The 20,164-nt window shown below is 52.6% G+C and overlaps 1 protein-coding gene across 4 annotated transcripts in view; it reads right to left on the reverse strand.

Moving 5' to 3' along the window:
• TOX2 (TOX high mobility group box family member 2) overlaps positions 1-20,164 on the reverse strand; it is a 205,531-nt gene that overhangs the window by 70,101 nt on the left and 115,266 nt on the right. For all 4 annotated transcript variants that reach the window (XM_064167699.1, XM_064167696.1, XM_064167698.1 and 1 more), the window contains exon 3: positions 3,795-4,040. In XM_064167699.1, coding sequence (XP_064023769.1) covers positions 3,795-4,040 — 246 coding nt within the window. The remainder of the gene's footprint in view (positions 1-3,794; positions 4,041-20,164) is intronic.

The raw sequence follows: 20,164 nt of genomic DNA on the forward strand, positions 1-20,164 counted from the left end.
AAGGAAAAGAGCTTTGATTATTTTTCCTGTATCATAGAACAGAATCATAGAACCAAGCAGGTTGGAAGAGAGCTCCAAGCTCAGCCAGCCCAACCTAGCACCCAGCCCTGCCCAACCAACCAGACCATGGCACTAAGTGCCCCAGCCAGGCTTGGCTGCAACACCTCCAGCCACAGCCACTCCACCACCTCCCTGGGCAGCCCATTCCAATGCCAATCACTCTCTCTGGGAAGAACTTCCTCCTAACACCCAGCCTAGACCTGCCCTGGCACAGCTTCAGGCTGTGTCCCCTTGTTCTGTTGCTGGCTGCCTGGCAGCAGAGCCCAACCCCACCTGGCTATAGCCTCCCTTCAGGTAGCTGTAGACAACAATGAGCTCTGCCCTGAGCCTCCTCTTGTCCAGGCTCCTGTACTCAGCAGGGACATTTTCAGCTAGACAAGATGCTCAGAGACCCAAACAACCTGAGCTAGAATGGTTCCAGGGATAGGGCATTTCCCACCTCTCTGGGCAACCTGGGCCAGGGTCTCACCACCATCAGTGTAAATTGTTTTCCCTTCTCTTTAGTCTAATTTCCCTCTTTTAGTTTGAAACCATCACCCCTTGTCCTGTCACAACAAACCTTGCTCAGAAGTCTTTCCTCAGCTCTCCTATCAGCCCCTTTAAGCGCTAAAAGGCCACCAGAAGGTCTCCCTGGAACCTTCTCCAAACTGAACAACCCCAACTGGCCTCACAGCAGAGCACTTCCAGCCCTGCCAGCATTGCTGTGGTCTCCCCTGGCCCTGCTCCAACAGGTCCCTGTCTGTGCTGAGGACTCCAGAGCTGGCCCCAGCACTGCAGGTGGAGGTCTCAGCAGAGCAGAGCAGAAGGGCAGAGTCCCCTCCCTGCCCCTGCAGCCCAGGACAGAGCTGGCTTTGGGCTGTGAGCCACACAGTGCCAGCTCCTGTCCAGCTTTTCACCCACCAGTGTCCCCAAGTCCTGTGGTATCAACCATAGGAGCTAAACCTCTGCTTTGTCCCTGGGATTCTGCTGTGTCCCCAGGTGAATGCACTGCTCCCATTCCCACCCACAGGAGTCACACACTTAGCTGTGGGACAAATGCTGCCCACTGGCTGGTGCTGGACTCTGGGGAGACTCGTAGCAGGCATCAGAAGGAGAGGAAAGGGCCTGAAATTGTGCCAGAGGAGCTGTAGGTTGGATATTAGGGAACATTTCTTTCCTGCCAGAGTGGTCAGGGACTGGAAGAGGCTGCCCAGGGAGGTGGTGGTGTCACTGTCCCTGGAAGTGATGACCAAACTCTGGGACATGCTTTAGTGGCAATCTTAGGCTGATGGTTGGCCTCGGTGATCTCAGATGGCTTTTCCAACTGAAACAATTCTCTGATTCTGCCATTTGGGTGTCTGAGATGGAGGACTAGAAGGTGTTGGAAGGCTGATGGCAGAGAAAAGAGGCTTTGACATGACAGGAGGGTGAGGCAGGATCTAACTCTGCCTTGAGACTGCACCGCAGTCCTCTCCCTTTGCTGCTGGGACCACCGAAGACGTATTACAGCTCCTAGAGTTTCTCCTCAAGACTGAAGAGTTTCAACTCACTCCTGGCTGTAAAATTCAGGGTTCACTGGGCTTTTTATTTTCCTGCTAAGGGGCAAACAAATCTTAATCTCTCCACTCTACATTTACAGCCCACTAAGCCCCCTTCTTATCTTCCCCGCCTCAGCCCTGATTTACGGTGGCGAGGCTGCATTTGTAATACAGCCCCATAAAGTAAGGAGGAGAACATTTCCCAAGGACTCCTCCAAAAGAAACGATTCCAGACTTAGAGAAGCTGCTTAATAAATCCCACCCTTCTTGTTTCCTTAGGTATTTTAGGAAGTGATTTATAAGGGCACTACCAGCCCTCAGAAAATGAGACAATCAACACGGGGGAAAACGATCGGGTTATGAAAATAGGGGTCAGGCAAAGGGGCTGTGCTTTAAATGAAGGCAGGGAAAAGGATTTCATCTCTTTTTTTTTTTTTTGTCTCAGAAATGAATGTTTTAATCCCAAGAACCCAAAAGCTAACACAGAGCCCTAAGTGAGGCTTAATTCCAACGCGCCAGGCTGGCGTTCAATATTGATGGGCAGGACGGGGTAGGTTTTCTTAAGCCCGTTAACAATGAGGCTTGGGAGACACAGCAAGACTTGGAAAGCCTTGGGATTTTCCTAGGCAAAGACATAATATCCCAATGAAATATTTAAATGCCACCACCTTTCAGACCATTATCTATCCAAGCAATCAACACTGTGTGCTCTCCAGCCAGCACCGGGCTGGCAGGCTCCGGCCACGCTCCTTAGAGCGAAATTAACTGCTTGATATCGATGCCAGCCAACAGCATCCCTGCAAATCAATGATCTCAGGCAAGGAAAAAAAACACATGGAAAACTAACCAGGGGGCTAAATCTGCTAAAGAGGGAAAAATATTATTAAACAGCAGCAGTAATAATTCAACACTGCTGTCAAAATCGAGTCCCAACCTTCCCTCGGTGCTGCCGCTGCTACGGAAGCGTCGCAAGGTCTAATTAGCCCTGAAGTTTCTTCCCCGAGCTGCACTTCACTTCATTATCCCTGCCTTAGCTGCTCCTCCAGAAGAGTCATTTGAAACCTCACAAGGTATCCCCTTGCCACAGCGTGAGCCAAGAGGCAATTTGAGTGTGTGAGCGTAAGGAGGGATCTTGTTCCCACCTGAAATCGATAGGAGAGCGTTTCCCTTCATGGAGCATCCAGGCTTCTCCTGTTGGTGCTGCTGGGGGCATCCTGGCAGCAAGGCACAGGGCTGATGGGCTGGGGGCTCATCTTCCAGCAGGAAAAAAGGGTGTGGGCTGCAGAGGCTATGCACTCGAGCAGAGGGATTGGACTTGAAGATCTCCAGAGGTCACTTCCAACCCCTAATTGCTGTCTACAGCCCATTGCTGTCTGCAGCTGCCTGAAGGGAGGTTGTAGCCAGGTGGGGTTGGGCTCTGCTGCCAGGCAAGCAGCACCAGAAGAAGGGGACACAGCCTCAAGCTGTGCCAGGGGAGGTCTAGGCTGGATGTTAGGAGGAAGTTCTTGCCAGAGAGAGTGATTGGCATTGGAATGGGAAGGGAGGCTGTAGCCAGGTGGGGTTGGGCTCTGCTGCCAGGCAGCCAGCAACAAAACAAGGGGACACAGCCTCAAGCTGTGCCATAGGAGGTTTAGGATGGACATTAGGAGGAAGTTCCTGGCAGAGAGAGTGATTGGCACTGGAATGGGCTGCTCAGGGAGGTGGTGGAGTGGCTGTGGCTGGAGGTGTTGCAGCCAAGCCTGGCTGGGGCACTTAGTGCCATGGTGTGGTTGGTTGGGCAGGGCTGGGTACTAGGTTGGGCTGGCTGAACTTGGAGCTCTCTTCCAACCTGCCTGCTTCTATGGCTCTATGATTCTAACATGCTGTGATCCTGTGCACTACAGGCTCTGGCTGGTTACCTTCACACGGGGGATGGAGAACCTGCACTTTGCACAACAACCTCCCCCCTGCTTTTGAGTGGTTACCAAGGCTCAGGAAGGCATCAAACCCGAAACACAAACCTGCTACCATAAGCATGGCCACGCAGGTGACTGAAGTGTCACCGCCACACCCCAGCCTTGGTGGGCAGCAGTGCTGCAAGGCTGGGCTGTGCCAGCAGCTCCTCCCAACCCTCAGTCCAAACATCTCATCATTAACATCCTGCTGCATTCAGTTGACTCCTGACTCAAAGTACAGAGGGGCTGCAATCAAAGAGAGTAAGAGGAGAAAGTCACTGACCGTGGGGAGCTGGCTGGAGAGAAGATGCCCATCCTGACTTAACATGTTGGAGACCATGATGGCTGGCAGGTCCATGTTCTGGTAGGGGTAGGCTGGTATCAGGCTGTTCGGAGGGAGGCTGTGGCACAGAGAGTGATATCCAGCTTCGTGGTCCACCAAGTGCAGGAGGGAAGGGTCAGGGAGATTGGGAGGTGTTATGGGAGGGATCTCATAGTCTTCGTTGCTCTCGTTCTGGCCATTATATGTCTAGAAGGTGGAAAAGACATTTTGCTTCAGCAAAGAGAGCTCTGTAGCAAACACAAAAGTATCTCTGGGTGAAAATGGTTATGTTTTTGCAGGCTCACAGGATGTTAGGGGTTGGAAGGGACCCAAGAAGATCATCGAGTCCAACCCCCCTGCCAGAGCAGGACAATCCTATCTAACACAGATCACAGAGGAACACATCCAGACAGGCCTGGAAAGGCTCCAGAGAAGGAGACTCCACAACCTCCCTGGGGAGCCTGTGCTAGGGCTCTGGGACCCTTCCAGTCAAGAAGTTCCCCCTTGTGTTGAGGCAGAACCTCTTTTGCTGCAACTTACACCCATTGCTGCTTGTTCTACCCCAGGGAGCAGTGAGCAGAGCCTGTCCCCCCCACTCCTGGCAGCCCTCAGATACTTAGAAACATTGATCAAATCCCCTCTCAGTCTTCTCTTCTCCAGACTAAGCAGCCCCAGGGCCCTCAGCCTCTCCTCATCAGCCATGCCCTCCAGTCCCCTCATCATCCTTGCAGCCCTCTGCTGGAACCTCTCCAGCAGATCTCTGTCCCTCTGCAACTGTGGAGCCCAAAACTGAACACAGGATTCAAGATGAGGTCTCAGCAGGGCAGAGCAGAGGGGCAGGAGAACCTCCCTTGCTCTGCTGGACACATCCTCCTAATGCACCCCAGGATCCCCTTGGCCTTCTTGGCCAGCAGGGTCCCTGTGTCAATCCTATCTAACACAGACCACAGAGGAACACATCCAGACAGGCCTGGAAAGGCTCCAGAGAAGGAGACCCCACAACCTCCCTGGGGAGCCTGTTTCAGAGCTCTGTGACCCTTCCAGTCAAGAAGTTCTCCCTTGTGTTGAGGCAGAACCTCTTTTGCTGCAACTTAACACCCATTGCTGCTTGTCCTTTTCAGTAATTAAGACATCAGCAGTCCCAGACACCAGCAGGTTGTATCTAAGTAGGACATTAGACAATGTAGTGTCCACTGGGGACCTCAGATTCAGACTGGGCATTGTCACTGCCCCCCTTTCTCATGCTACAGCCTTCTGGCACATCTGTAGCTCCCCAAACACTGAGCAGAACTCTCCAGGCTGAGACCACAGGCAGGTGAGCTGTGCCATAAAGGAGCACAGCCATTTCATAGGTTCATAGAATGGTTGGAATGGAATGGAATAGAATGGAATAGAATCAACCAGGTTGGAAGAGACCTCCAAGCTCATCCTACCCAGTCAGCTGGACCATAGCACTAAGTGCCCCAGTTTGGGTTGGAAGGGACCTTAAAAATCCTAGAATCCTAAAATCCACAACTTCCCTGGGCAACCTGTCCCAGGAAAGAATTTCTTCCTGATATCTGACCTAAATCAAGATTCTTCCAGTTGGAAGCCATTGTCCATCACCCTATCACTATGGTATTTCTATGGTCTATCACTGCACTCCCTGATAAAGAGGACATGCCCAGCCTTCCTGAACACCCCTTTAAAGTGAGGTGGGCAGCAGGGGCAGGGAGAGGACTCTGCCCCTCTGCCCAGCTCTGTGAAAACCCCACCTGCAGCACTAGGGCCAGCTCTGGAGTCCTCAGCACAGAGAGGGACCTGTTGGAGTGGAAGCAGAGGAGACCACAGCAATGCTGGCAGGGCTGGAAGCCCTCTGCTGTGAGGCCAGGCTGAGAGAGTTGGGGTTCAGTCTGGAGAAGAGAAGGCTGCAGGGAGACCTTCTGGTGGCCTTTCAGAGTGCTTAAAGGGGCTGAGCAGAAAGCTGGGGACAGAGTTTTGAGCAGGGTTTGTTGTGACAGGACAAGGGGTGATGGTTTGGAACTGAAAAAGGGAGAGAAGGAAGAAATGTTTGACACTGAGGGTGGTGAGACCCTGGCCCAGGTTGTCCAGAGGGGTGGGAGATGCCTCATGCCTGGAACCATTCCCGGTGAAGCTGTTTGGGTTTCTGCTCAACCTGCTCCAGTTGCAGATGTCCCTGCTGACTGTGGAGGGTTGGTTGGACTGGATGAGCTTAAAAGGTCTCTTCCCACCCAGAAGATTCCAGGATTGTGTGATCTTGCAGAAAAGCCAAGAGAAGGTCTCTTGGAGCCTTCTCTTCTCCAGGCTGAACCACACCAACTCTCACAGCCTGGCCTCACACAGGAGGTGCTGCAGCTCTCTTTGTGTCCTCATCCAGATTCCCTTTGGAGAAGCTGGAGGTGACCACAGTGCCGTTGGCACTCCTTCTGCTTCCTCTATTTTTCTGCTGCTTGTTTACTTCTGAGCTTTCCAAGTTAAATGGAGAGAGAAGATTTTCCTGCACCTGTGCAGACCCAAACAGATTTGCTTCAGACTGTGAGTGTGAATCCCAAACTGTTAATTATCAGCACAGGATATAATGAGTCTCTGGCAGGGGAGACCTATTCCAAACAGCTACTGTCACACATGTTATTGCAGCCAGAGTATGACACAGATGGATTTGAAGCTAAATTTCCCAGATCACCTGCACTCATGGTGGGATTTTGGACTTAATAATTGGTTTAAGAGCTCACTTCAGCACAGCAGGCTTTATTTATCCACTGGCCCAGAGCTCACACTTGGACTGCTCTTCATCACTCCAGACTGTGGGGAGAAAAGCCCTGCTAAGAGAACCCTCATGCTGAATTGGAATGCAGCAGTCAGAGGGGGGGAGGAGCAGGGAGCAAGGAGGTGTCTGTGCATCGGTGGAAGTGCTTGCAGTGGGAACATTCCATCTCTGGCTGGGGTTGTCAGAGCAGAGGGGCTCTCCTCCTCAGCCCAAAATCACAGGATCACAGAAGTTTAGAGGTTGGAAGGGACCTCCAGAGATCATCCAGTCTAACCTCCCTGCCAAGCAGCATCACACAAGGTAGTTCACACAGGAATGCATCCAGGTGGGTTTGGAAAGGCTCCAGAGAAGGAGACTGCACAACCTCCCTGGGCAGGCTGCTCCAGGGCTCTGCCATCCTCACTGTACAGAAGTTTCTCCTCATGTTAAGGTGAAACCTTCTTGGTTCCAGTTTGTATCCATTGCTCCTTATTGCTGCTGACCAGCAAAAAGAATCATAGAATCAAGCAGGTTGGAAGAGAGCTCCAAGCTCAGCCAGCACAACCTAGCACCCAGCCCTGCCCAACCAACCACACCATGGCACTAAGTGCCCCAGCCAGGCTTGGCTGCAACACCTCCAGCCATGGCCACTCCACCACCTCCCTGGGCAGCCCATTCCAATGCCAATCACTCTCTCTGACAGCAACTTCCTAACAACATCCAGCCTAAACCTGCCCTGCCACAGCTTGAGCCTCTGTCCCTCTCTGGCTCCCTCCATAGGGGAGATGCTCAAGTCCCCAAATCATCCTTCTGGCTCTCCATTGGACTCTCTCTAGCAGGTCTCTGTCTCTTCTGAACTGGGGAGCCCAAAACTAGACACAGTATTGCAGATGTGTTCTCACTAGGGCATAGTAGAGGGGCAGAAGAACTTCCCTAGCACTGAGGAACCCCAGGATGCCTTTGGCTCTCTTGGATACAAGGGCAAGAGTGCTTCCCTGGGCAGAACTTGATGCCCACCAGCACTCCAAAATGGGGGCTGCAAGAGCCTCATCCTCTGCTAATTTTAACTCCCTTTTCTTCCATCCTCTTGCCCCACTGCAAAAAGAGATGAGAAAAAAGCAGGCATTGAGCATCTTAGAATCATGAAATGGTTTAGGTTGGAAGAGAGCTTTAAGATCATCAAGTTCAACTGCCAACCCAGGACTGCCAGGCCACCACTTGACCATGTCTCTCAGCTCCACATCTCCAGGGCTTACCAAGCCCTCCAGGGATAGGGACTCCACCACTGCCCTGAGCAGTTGTATCTTAGTTTTGCTGGGGAGGAGGAGAGACAATTTCTGCCCCACTGTGTTTATGCTGTCTGCCACCATCCTGCTGCAGCAGAGGGAAGGATCTGCAGTATGCCATGCCCACATTCCAGGGCTTGACAACACTTTGGGGAAAGAAATTGTCCCTCAGGTGCAACCTAAACTCCCCCTGGTACAACTTGAGGCCATTTCCTCTTGTCCTATCCCATCCAACCCTTGATGTTTCCTTGCAGCACAGGAGGTCCCACCTCAACACAAGGGGGAACTTCTTTACTCTAAGGGTCACAGAGCACTGGAACAGGCTCCCCAGGGAGGTTGCAGGGTCTGCTTCTTGGCCTGTCTGGATGTGTTTCTGTGCGATCTGTGTTAGTATTGTCCTGCTCTGGCAGGGGGGTTGGACTCAATGATCTCCTTGGGTCCTTCCAACTCCTAACATCCTGTGAGCCTCTGAGATTCCCCCTGGCTGTAGGGAAATCCAAGTGTGTAAAGAAAAACCAGCAGGTAGGCTGGGCTGATAGCTTCCATCCCTATGGTTATTGCTCAAGGGAAATTCAAGCCCAACTATTTTCCCAGCCAGCTTCTGTCTGGCTGCAGTATTACGAGGGGGATGGCAGTGGATGTGCACAACAGGAGACAGTTAGATCCCATTTAATACATCCAACAGCTTGGTTTCTGTTTGGGCTACACTCCTGGAGGTGCCTCCATTCTCTCCCAGTGACTTAAGAGGATTTCACTGCATGCTTTACAGAAAGGGATTTAAATACATCATTGCAGAGCAAACTTGTTCCTCCAGCTGGCTTAGCTGAGGCATCAGGTATACAAGCAAGTGGCTTTGCTCTACTTAACAAAATTATGTACAAACCCACTCAAAGTTTCCTAAAGCTGTCTTCAGACCTACCAGCTCCTTGTGCTGCTGCTGAGCAGCTCGCTGGAGGGCTTTTGAGGTGGTTTTTACACCGCCCTGCTCGCCCCCTGCGCCCTTCTGCCTCTCTCTTCTATTCCACCCAGGGAGAAGGGGAAAAAAAACCCCCCCCACACAGCCCAACCCCAACAACAGCACAAACCACAACCCCCAAAGACCTGTTTCGAGCACAAAGCTCTCCAGATAGCTCCAGCGTTGTGCAGAGGTATCAAAATCACAATCAAGGCTGCGCACAAGCGGAGTCAGATCAGACAATACCCAATGCCCGCGGCGGGGAGCGGGTACCTGCCAGCCCAAGCGCCGCCGCCAACGTCCCCCAGCAAAGCACCTTTATTCTGGCTGTGCTTGAAACAGATTGCTGGGGAGATAGGGAAGGCAGATGAGGCAGATAGCCACTGGGAAGGGTGGGAAAGGAGGGTGGTTTGTTGTCACACGGCCTGCCCTTGGACACATAATAAGGCCAAGTGCCAGGTGCTGCGCTTTGGCCACAGCAACCCCATGCAGAGATACAGGCTGGGGTTGGAGTGGCTGAGAGCAGCCAGACAGAGAGGGATCTGGGGGTGCTGATTGATACCCACCTGAACATGAGCCAGCAGTGTGCCCAGGTGGCCAAGAGAGCCAGTGGCATCCTGGCCTGCATCAGGAATGGTGTGGCCAGCAGGAGCAGGGAGGTCATTCTGCCCCTGTACTCTGCACTGGTTAGACCACACCTTGAGTGCTGTGTTCAGTTCTGGGCCCCCCAGTTTAGGAAGGACATTGAGATGCTTGAGCGTGTCCAGAGAAGGGCGACGAGGCTGGGGAGAGGCCTTGAGCACAGCCCTACGAGGAGAGGCTGAGGGAGCTGGGATTGGTTAGCCTGGAGAAGAGGAGGCTCAGGGCAGACCTTATTGCTGTCTACAACTACCTGAGGGGTGGTTGTGGCCAGGAGGAGGTTGCTCTCTTCTCTCAGGTGGCCAGCACCAGAACAAGAGGACACAGCCTCAGGCTGTGCCAGGGGAGATTTAGGCTGGAGGTGAGGAGAAAGTTCTTCCCTGAGAGAGTCATTGGGCACTGGAATGGGCTGCCCGGGGAGGTGGTGGAGTCGCCGTCCCTGGAGCTGTTCAAGGCAGGACTGGACGTGGCACTTGGTGCCATGGTCTGGCCTTGAGCTCTGTGGTAAAGGGTTGGACTTGATGATCTGTGAGGTCTCTTCCAACCTTGGTGATACTGTGATACATCTGAGGTGAGGTCTCGGTGCCCATGAAGGGTGGCCTCAGAGTGGGCATGCAGCAGCCCTGTCCTCAAGCAGCCAACTCTCCTTTCCAGCACCATGTGAGCTACCCTGCAGATTGTATTTCCTATTCTTATGTTAATTCGAATTAAATGAAACAGCCAATTATGCCTTCTAAGGATACATTACAAATGAGATTAGCCAGGAGCTCTGAAGTCATTCATCCCACCAGGACTCCAGAGAAGCTGCTAAAGGGCTGCCCATTACAGGAGACAAAAAGGATCCAGGATTTTCCACTGTCAAGCAGATGACAGTGGTTGTGGCTGCACATTATTCCTCTTCAAATTACAGCACTGGAATCAGCTGGAACAACAAACTCCTCTTGCAAGCCCCTCTCTTGCTCGGGGCAGCAGGGCAGCTGGGTGCTGCCTGGGGTGGCAAACCCCTGCCCCTCTGCCTGCAGTGGGATGGGGCCAAGTGCTCTCAGAGAGGGGACAGTGACTGTTCTCTGGCCAAGTGCTCTCAGAGAGGGGCAGTGTGACTGTTCTCTGGCCCTCTCCTTGCCCTCAGCTCCCTGTGCTTCTCCATGTCCCAGCTGCAGGAGCTGTGCTGTAGGATGCTGCACCCAGCAGGCATGGACCAAGCTGCCCTGAGCACAGCACAGGGGCTGTGTCCCATGCTTGCAGAGCCATGCCACAGGTATGCCATTGCAGCAGGTACCACCAACCTCCAACAACAGCTAAATCATACCTAAAAACAACTTTCCCTTCTTGAAACTCATATTTGAACAGGGGTCCCTGGATTGTCTCCATCCACCTACAGATTTGGGTTAGAGGACAGAGGGGTGGAGGGGAGGCTGATGTGGGAAGATGAGGAAATGCTCCATCCTGATGTGCTCATGCCATGAAGCTTCCTCGCCACCCTTTCATCACCCTGTGCTGGGCCACAGCTCCCTAAGCCTGCACCTTTGGCACAGGGAAATGTGTAAGGGTCTGGAATGGAGAGAAAGGCTCTAGGTCCCAGCAAGGTGACACTCAAGCTACGTCCAGGACCAAAGGGAGTCAGAGTAAGCAAGCATTTGGCCAGCTGCTCCCTCCTAGCTCACAAGCACAGGGCTGAGGATGCATTACTTGCATTCTAGAAGGTCAGAATTGCTGAAGCCCTTGGTGGGGGGGCACTGAGTGACTTGCACAGCAAAGTCCCATTGCCAGAGCTGCAGTGGCACCAGCTGGGACATCCTGTGCCCCCCAGAGCACCAGCAGCCCCTGGAGACACCCCAGCATAGCCTCCTGCCAATGCTGCTTCTCACCACAGGGTTGGTGGTCTGGAGAGGGAGACAGCAATGCACAGGAGGCACCCATAAGCCCCAGGATCTGTAGATGACCCACATAGGGAAGGACACAGCAGCTTGAGCAGCAGGAAAAGGCTGAGAAGAAGATCTTGAGAGCAGTGAGGCTGGGAGAGAATTAAGGAGTAGGCAGGAGCAAGTCCCTGTGGGCAGGATGATGGAGAACAGAGGGTGATATGGCAGAGCCCTCCAGGGTAGCTTTGGCCAGCAAGGAGGAGCAGAGGTACTGGAGGATGGAGGACAGGAATCCCTGTTTCTTGCATGCATGCTCAGGTCACAGCAACTGTGCACACCCTGAGCACATCTGTGCTGACCAGGACCCAGGTGCTGTCTGTGGGTGCAGAAGAAGCAGCAGTTGGAGAAGAGAAGCTTTACAGGGCAAAGAGCCTCTGTCTCCAGTGTCCCAGGCACGGGAAGCCTGAGGTTTAACAGTAAAACAAGATCTTATTTTATATGGCTGGATAAGCTCATCAAGCTGTGAGCATCTTCTCAACACGCCCTGAAGCTACAACTGAAAGTTACTGCGGGTCAAGGAGAGAAGTAAGGAGCAACCAGCAGCAATGAGCAAGCACTGAGCATTTTCACAGCAAGCATTTCTCTTTGCTCTAACAGCACAAATGGCCCTCACAAAGGAACAAGGGAGAGAAACAATCCCCCTTTTCTTCTGCTCTTATCAGCAGGCTGCACCAGGCAGCACTGGGGGAAGGTCAGGCAAGAGATGCAGGAGCCAGAGCTCCTCTGCAGCCCTGCAGGCTGGGTGGGTTCAGGGCTGCTCTGGGAGCAGGCAGCAGGGCAGCTGCAGGGAGCTTCAGCCAGGGAGTTTCTTTGTCTGCTTTGGAGAAAGCCAGGCCACATCCCTCAGGGATTTTAGGACCCCTTTGGATGTGTTTGCACCCAGCCACTGCTACCCCTGAGACTGGTGGGGTGTGCAGGGATGGGAATGGAGATGCCTGTTCCCAGCTCTCACTGACAGATCCAAAGCATTGGGCCAGATTCCCTCTTCAGATTCCCTCTTCTAGCTCATGCAAGCCGAGCCCAGACATTTCTTTGCCTTGTAGTACACAAAACCCAGTGAAGGAGAAGGCTCTCAGGCAGGAGGTGGCCTTGGGGAATGACCTGTCAGTGGCAGTTGGCTCATTTCTGCTGCAAGCACATTTCAGGGCTATCAACCCTTGAGTGCTCCAGGAATTACTTTCCCTGCCTGTCCCTCACCTCTGTGCTGTGAGATGGCCTGATGGGCACAGTGACCCTGCACACTCTCTGCCATCAGACTCAAATCCACACTCAACGTTGCTGCTGCTTCACCTTTCACTCCTGTGTGGTACCTCCTCTTGAACTGCAATGAAATTCAAGCCCTGGCAAGCTCCCATAAGCCACTCAGCAACAAAATCATCCAGCCTGACCCTGGGAGTGCTCACCACCGGTCTGGATCCATTCAACCCCTCCTGTGCCATGCCTGGGTGGCTCCACACATGCAGCTGACCTAAGATTAGGAGACATCCAGAGGCTGAGTGAGCTGGGGGTGTGCAGCCTGCAGAAGAGGAGGCTCAGGGCAGAGCTCATTGATGTCTACAACTACCTGAAGGGAGGCTGTAGCCAGGTGGAGTTGGTCTCTTCACCCAGGCAACCAGCAACAGATCAGGGGGACACAGTCTCAAGGAGACACAAGCCTCAACACAAGGGGGAACTTCTTGACTGTAAGGGTCACAGAACACTGGAACAGGCTCCCCAGGGAGGTCATGGAGTCTGCTTCTATGGAGCCTTTCAAGGCCTGTCTGGGTGTGTTCCTCTGTGATCTGTGTTAGATAGGATTGTCCTGCTCTGGCGGGGGGGGGGGGTGGACTTGATGATCTTGTTGGGTCCCTTTCAACCCCTAACATCCTGTGAGCTGTGATCCTATGAAGTTGTGCCAGGGGAGGTCTAGGCTGGATGCTAGGAGGAAGTTGTTGGCAGAGAGAGTGATTGGCACTGGAATGGGCTGCCCAGGGAGGTGGTGGAGTGGCTGTGCCTGGAGGTGTTGAAGCCAAGCCTGGCTGGGGCACTTAGTGCCATGGTCTGGTTGGTTGGGCAGGGCTGGGTGCTAGGTTGGGCTGGCTGAGCTTGGAGCTCTCTTCCAACCTGGTTGATTCTATGATTCTATGATTCCATATCACAATGCAGAGCAGCTCCTGAGGGACCATCTGAGATTCAGCCAAAGCTATCTTTCAGATGTCACAGATCCACCATGCAGGGCATTCAGGAGGAAGCTACAGGTGTGGAGTACATCTCCTGCCCTTCCCCTCAGCTGCCCTTGTGTGAGAGATGCTGCGCAGGTAGCCAACAACCATCTCCCCACTGTGCATTGGCATTGATAATGGAGGGCATCACTTGACCCAAGGCCCAGGAAACCATTCTCCCTGGCAACATGGCCAATGTCCACTGCCCCCAATTCTCCCCTGCCCCATGCTCTGTGTGATTATCCAGGAGGACCCAGGAGCTGCAGCCAAGCATCGATTGAGAGCCACATTATCCACAGTGAGGAGGAGAGAGATTTGCAGGATTACTGCAGGTAAATATTTGCCCTGTCAAATAACATCCAATGGTAAATAGGAGCCTGAGAGAGAACATTTATACCTGGTAAGGTACAAGGAAATACGTAGGCTGGGGTGATCCATTCCACCTTAATCACCCAGATGACACAAACCACCACGGGCTCTGTGCCATTCCTCATTCACTAACAAGGTTTTCCCTGCAAAAGCTCACTGCTGTAGACACTTCAGGGTTTAGTTGGGTAGTAGCAGATCAAATACAGCCTCAAAAGTCATAGATTCATAGAACAGTTTGGGTTGGAAGGGACCTTAATGATCACCTTGTTCCAAGCTGCTCAAGGTCCTATCCAGCCTGGCCTTGAACACCTCCAAGGAGGGAGCATCCACAACCTTCCTGGGCAACCTGTGCCACTGACTCACAGACAAAAGAAGGCACAAAAAGGAGGCTGTAGCCAGGTGGGGTTGGGCTCTGCTGCCAGGCAGCCAGCACCAGAACAAGGGGACACAGCCTGAAGCTGTGCCAGGGCAGGTCTAGGCTGGATGTTAGGAGGAAGTTCCTGGCAGAGAGAGTGATTGGCATTGGAATGGGCTGCCCAGGGAGGTGGTGGAGTGGCTGTGGCTGGAGGTGTTGCAGCCAAGCCTGGCTGGGGCACTTAGTGCCATGGTCTGGTTGGTTGGGCAGGGCTGGGTGCTAGGTTGGGCTGGCTGAGCTTGGAGCTCTCTTCCAACCTACTTGATTCTATGATTCTATGATGTCCAAAGGTCACCTCCAGCCCCCAGCATGTGCATTCAATGACTATATGATCACATTTGCATGAAGAGGGTTTTGATGCTTTTCTCCAGCACACAAACAGCAGAGGCACAAAGGAGCTGCAGGGAAAGGTTATGAGTTCATTATCATTAGTTCAGGTGCCAGGAGAAGGTCATTTGGGGTCAGCAAGGGAAATGTCCCAGTGCTCACTGTGGGGTGCCTGTGGACCCCTTTGGCACCACCTCTCCAGGAGGATGCCAATGGTGCTGTACTCACACCTGGGATTCCCAAAGCCCCATGCCAAGAACTGGAGCTGTGCTGATTTTCCATGTCAGCAGCTCTGGGTCCTAGGAATGGAAATTGATTTGCCTCCTGGTGCACAGAGAGATCCAGCAGGGCCAATGCATTAGGAGGGGAGAGGTGGATAAACACTGTACAGAAGGATTTATTAACAGCCAGTCACAGACAACCAACAAATTGGCTTTGAAGTGTTCCCAGCCCCTTCAACACTCATTTTCACTTGCTCAGGATTTTGACTGGGGGAATGTGGTTGAGAAGGAGTAAGTGAGCTCCTGCACCAACACAAGTGTGCCCTGGAAGGGCCTGCACAACACTCAGCAACAGGCAGCCATGCTGGGGAGGTTAGGAGCACAGCAGGGCAGCAGGAGACCTGCAGGAAGGCTGAGTTCTGCTTCCCTCTGTGCTCCTGTTCCACATCTTTAGTAGTGGGTTTGTAAGTCCCCAGCAGATGTTAGTTCACCCAAAGAGGAAGCACACACCTCCACAGTCCCCATTCCTCACCACCTCCTCCAGCTGCAGGCATCACTCTGATGCAGATTCACAGAACTACACAAGCAGAGAATCTCTCTGTTGGAAATGACTCTTTAAGCTCATCCAGTCCAACCATTCCCTAACTCTGCCAAGGGTGCTGCTAAACCATAGAATCAACCAAGTTGGAAGAGACCTCCAAGCTCATCCAAGCTCCAACCTATCTCCCAGCCCTAGCAAATCAACCAGACCATGGCACTAAGTGCCCCATCCAGGCTTTGCTTCAACATCTGTGGAGTCTTCTTCTCTGGAGACTTTCCAGGCCTGTCTGGATGTGTTCCTCTCATCTGTGCTAGATTGTATGGTCCTGCTCTGGCAGGGGGTTTGGACTCAACGATCTCCTTGAGTCCCTTCCAACCCCTGATATCCTGTGAGCCTGTGAGGTTGGATGTTAAGAAGCACTTCCTCACAGAAAGGGTCATTAGGCACTGGGTTGGACTCCACCCAGGGAGGTGGTGGAGTTGCCATGCCTGGAGGTGTTTAAGGAAAGATTTGTGGCACTCAGTGCCATGGTCTGGTCCATGTAGTGGTGTTGGGTCCTAGGCTGGACTCGGAGGTCTATTGCAGCCTCAATTATTCTGTGATTCTGCTGCATCCCTGTGGCAGGCTGCACTACCTGCTATCGCTGCCTGCTATCACTGCCTTCTATCTCTGCCTGCTAATGCTGCCTGCTATCACTGCCTGCTATTGCCGCCTGCTATCTCTGCCTGCTAATGCTGCCTGCTATCGCTGCCTGCTATCGCTGCCTGCTATCCCTGCCTGCTATCTCTGCCTGCTATCTCTGCCTGCTATCGCTGCCTGCTATCGCTGCCTGCTATCCCTGCCTGCTATCTCTGCCTGCTATCTCTGCCTGCTATCGCTGCCTGCTATCCCTGCCTGCTATCTCTGCCTGCTATCGCTGCCTGCTATCGCTGCCTGCTATCGCTGCCTGCTATCGCTGCCTGCTATCTCTGCCTGCTATCCCTGCCTGCTATCCCTGCCTGCTATCGCTGCCTGCTATCGCTGCCTGCTATCCCTGCCTGCTATCGCTGCCTGCTATCGCTGCCTGCTATCGCTGCCTGCTATCGCTGCCTGCTATCTCTGCCTGCTATCGCTGCCTGCTATCCCTGCCTGCTATCTCTGCCTGCTATCGCTGCCTGCTATCGCTGCCTGCTATCGCTGCCTGCTATCGCTGCCTGCTATCTCTGCCTGCTATTGCCGCCTGCTATCTCTGCCTGCTATCACTGCCTGCTATCACTGCCTGCTATCTCTGCCTGCTATTGCCGCCTGCTATCTCTGCCTGCTATCACTGCCTGCTATTGCTGCCTGCTATCACTGCCTGCTATCACTGCCTGCTATTGCCGCCTGCTATCTCTGCCTGCTATCACTGCCTGCTATTGCTGCCTGCTATCACTGCCTGCTATCGCTGCCTGCTATCACTGCTTGCTGCGGGACCACGGTAAACAAGCCCACAGACCAGCATGCTGTTGGGCCAGCCACGAGGGTCTCCAGATGATTCAATGTGAATCATGCAGAAGCCCATTTATTGATGATAGCAGCCTGAATATGCACACTCAGCCAGCAGAGCACAGGCCTGCACGTTAGCATAATCAGTCAGGGACAAGCCACCCCCTCTGCATACATCCACACCTTGTTGTTCTCGTTAGCAAGGGTCCATTATCTACCCCTTCTGGAATAAGGTGGCCAGCTGCAGGTGAGAGCCAAGGTCTGTTATTACAAGGGTCTGCCTGTTGTCACTTCTCTTCACTCCGTTCCCACAGCTCTCCTGCACCTGCACCTGCACCCCACAGCTCTTCTGCGTTCTGCACTCCCACACATCCCCTTCAATGCCAAGAGAATCATAGAGTCATAGAATCATCCAGGTTGGAAGAGAGCTCCAAGCTCATCCAGTCCAACCTAGCACCCAGCCTTAGCCAATCAACCAGATCATGGCACTAAGTGCCCCAGCCAGGCTTGGCTGCAACACCTCCAGCCACGGCCACTCCACCACCTCCCTGGGCAGCCCATTCCAATGCCAGTCACTCTCTCTGCCAGCAACTTCCTCCTAGCATCCAGCCTATACTTCCCCCGGCACAACTTGAGGCTGTGTCCCCTTGTTCTATTGGTGGTTGCCTGGGAGAAGAGGCCACCCCCCACCTGAGGTCCCTTCAGGTAGTTATCACAGTATCATCAGGGTTGGAAGAGACCTCACAGATCATCAAGTCCAACCCTTTAGCACAGAGCTCAAGGCCAGACCATGGCACCAAGTGCCACGTCCAGTCCTGCCTTGAACAGCTCCAGGGACGGTGACTCCACCACCTCCCCGGGCAGCCCATTCCAGTGTCCAATGACTCTCTCAGGGAAGAACTTTCTCCTCACCTCCAGCCTAAATCTCCCCTGGCACAGCCTGAGGCTGTGTCCTCTTGTTCTGGTGCTGGCCACCTGAGAGAAGAGAGCAACCTCCTCCTGGCCACAACCACCCCTCAGGTAGTTGTAGACAGTAATGAGGTCCCCCCTGAGCCTCCTCTGCTGCAGGCTGCACCCCCCCAGCTCCCTCAGCCTCTCCTCATAGGGTTTGTGTTCCAGGCCCCTCACCAGCTTTGCTGCATTGCCCAGGCTGCAGCTGACCTGCAGCACCACATCACCAGGACAAAAAACATGCAGGAAAGCTAAAAATAATGGAATAAAAGAAACCAGTCCTATTGCAGGCTTCTCAGAAAGGCTCCAGCTCCTTCTTTCCCCTCCTCTCTATACAAAAATAGCAGTACCTGATCCAGAACTGAAATCCTCTCAAGAACAGTGGATAGCAGAGAACTGGAACTTCTCATTACCTGTAGAGTGGTTTTAGGAAGTCAGTGGGGAATGAAATGCAATTTTGTCAGGCTTGTCTGTGTTCATAGTGACCAAGTCAAATTAATCACGGTGGATAACACTCCTGTGCCAGCCATTCAAGAGGTTTTTTTGGTAATGGAATGTTTCTGAGTCAGATCTCGCAGCACATCAGGCGGCCGGGAACGCCGGCAGCTGGCAGCGGCGGCGCAAGCAGGGCTCCTCCCTGCCTCGGCATCGCCCCCTGCAACCACAGCCTCGCTCAAAGTCACCCGCGGTGCACAGACCCACGTGCAAAACAGAAACAGAGACAGAATTAGCCTTCCTTTCTCTCTCTCTCTCTCTCTTTCTTTCTTTCTCTCTTTCTTTCTTTCTTTCTTTCTTTCTTTCTTTCTTTCTTTCTTTCTTTCTTTCTTTCTTTCTTTCTTTCTTTCTTTCTTTCTTTCTTTCTTTCTTTCTTTCTTTCTTTCTTTCTTTCTTTCTTTCTTTCTTTCTTTCTTTCTTTCTTTCTTCCTTCCTTCCTTCCTATCTTTCTCTTTCTTTCTTTCTTTCTTTCTTTCTTTCTTTCTTTCTTTCTTTCTTTCTTTCTTTCTTTCTTTCTTTCTTTCTTTCTTTCTTTCTTTCTTTCTTTCTTTCTTTCTTTCTCTCTGTCTCTCTTTCTCTCTTTCTCTTTCTTTTTCTCTTTCTCTCTTTCTTTTTCTCTTTCTCTCTTTCTTTCTTTCATTCTCTTTCTTTTTCTCTTTCTCTCTTTTTCTCTTTATTTTCTCTTTCTTTCTTTCTTTCTTTCTTTCTTTCTTTCTTTCTTTCTTTCTTTCTTTCTTTCTTTCTTTCTTTCTTTCTCTTTCTTTCTTTTTCTCTTTCTCTCTTTCTCTCTTTCTTTCTTTCTTTCTTTCTTTCTTTCTTTCTTTCTTTCTTTCTTTCTTTCTTTCTTTCTTTCTTTCTTTCTTTCTTTCTTTCTTTCTTTCTTTCTTTCTCTCTTTCTCTCTTTCTCTCTTTCTCTCTTTCTCTCTTTCTCTCTCTTTTTCTCTCCCTCTCTTTCTCTCTCTCTCCCAAAGATCCCACCCCTTTCCGAGGCCCTGGCTTAGAGGCAGTGCAGGGAGGCCCAGGCGATGAGGCTGGGGCAGAGCTGCACCAGTTGCGATGCTGCCCGTGGGTGCCCTGCGAACGGCAGGGGGCTGAGACACGGACATGCCTGTCTCATGAAAGAACCGTGGGGGGGGGGATAGGTAACAGTGCTCTGCACTCCAGCGGCTGTGCTCATTAAAAACGTATCCAGGGAAGCCCCACACAGATCCCAAAGAATCATAGAATCAACCAAGATCATCCAATCCAACCCAGCACCCAGCCCTGCCCAACCAACCAGACCATGGCACTGAGTGCCTCATCCAGTCCCTTCTTGAACACCTCCAGGGACAGCAACTCCACCACCTCCCTGGGCAGCCCATTCCAATGCCAATCACTCTCTCTGACAGCAACTTCCTCCTCACAGCCAGCCTAGACCTGCCCTGGCACAGCTCCAGGCTGTGTCCCCTTCTTCTGCTGCTGGCTTCCTGGCAGCAGAGCCCAACCCCACCTGGCTACAGCCTCCCTGCAGGCAGCTGCAGACAGCAATGAGCTCTGCCCTGAGCCTCCTCTGCTGCAGGCTGCACCCCTCCAGCTCCCTCAGCCTCTCCTCACAGGGCTGTGCTCCAGGCCCCTCCCCAGCCTTGCTGCCCTTCCAGTATCTCAACATCTCTCTAGAATTGAGGAGCCCAGAACTGGACACAACACTCAAGGTGTGGTCTGACCAGTGCAGGACATAGCTGAATACAAACACAGATCTTCATAGAATCATAGAATGGTTTAGGTTGAAAGGGACCTCAAAGCTCAACCAGTTCCAACCC

The sequence above is a fragment of the Pogoniulus pusillus genome, chromosome 29 (genome assembly GCF_015220805.1).
Source record: "Pogoniulus pusillus isolate bPogPus1 chromosome 29, bPogPus1.pri, whole genome shotgun sequence".
In the NCBI taxonomy this organism is placed as follows: domain Eukaryota; kingdom Metazoa; phylum Chordata; class Aves; order Piciformes; family Lybiidae; genus Pogoniulus; species Pogoniulus pusillus.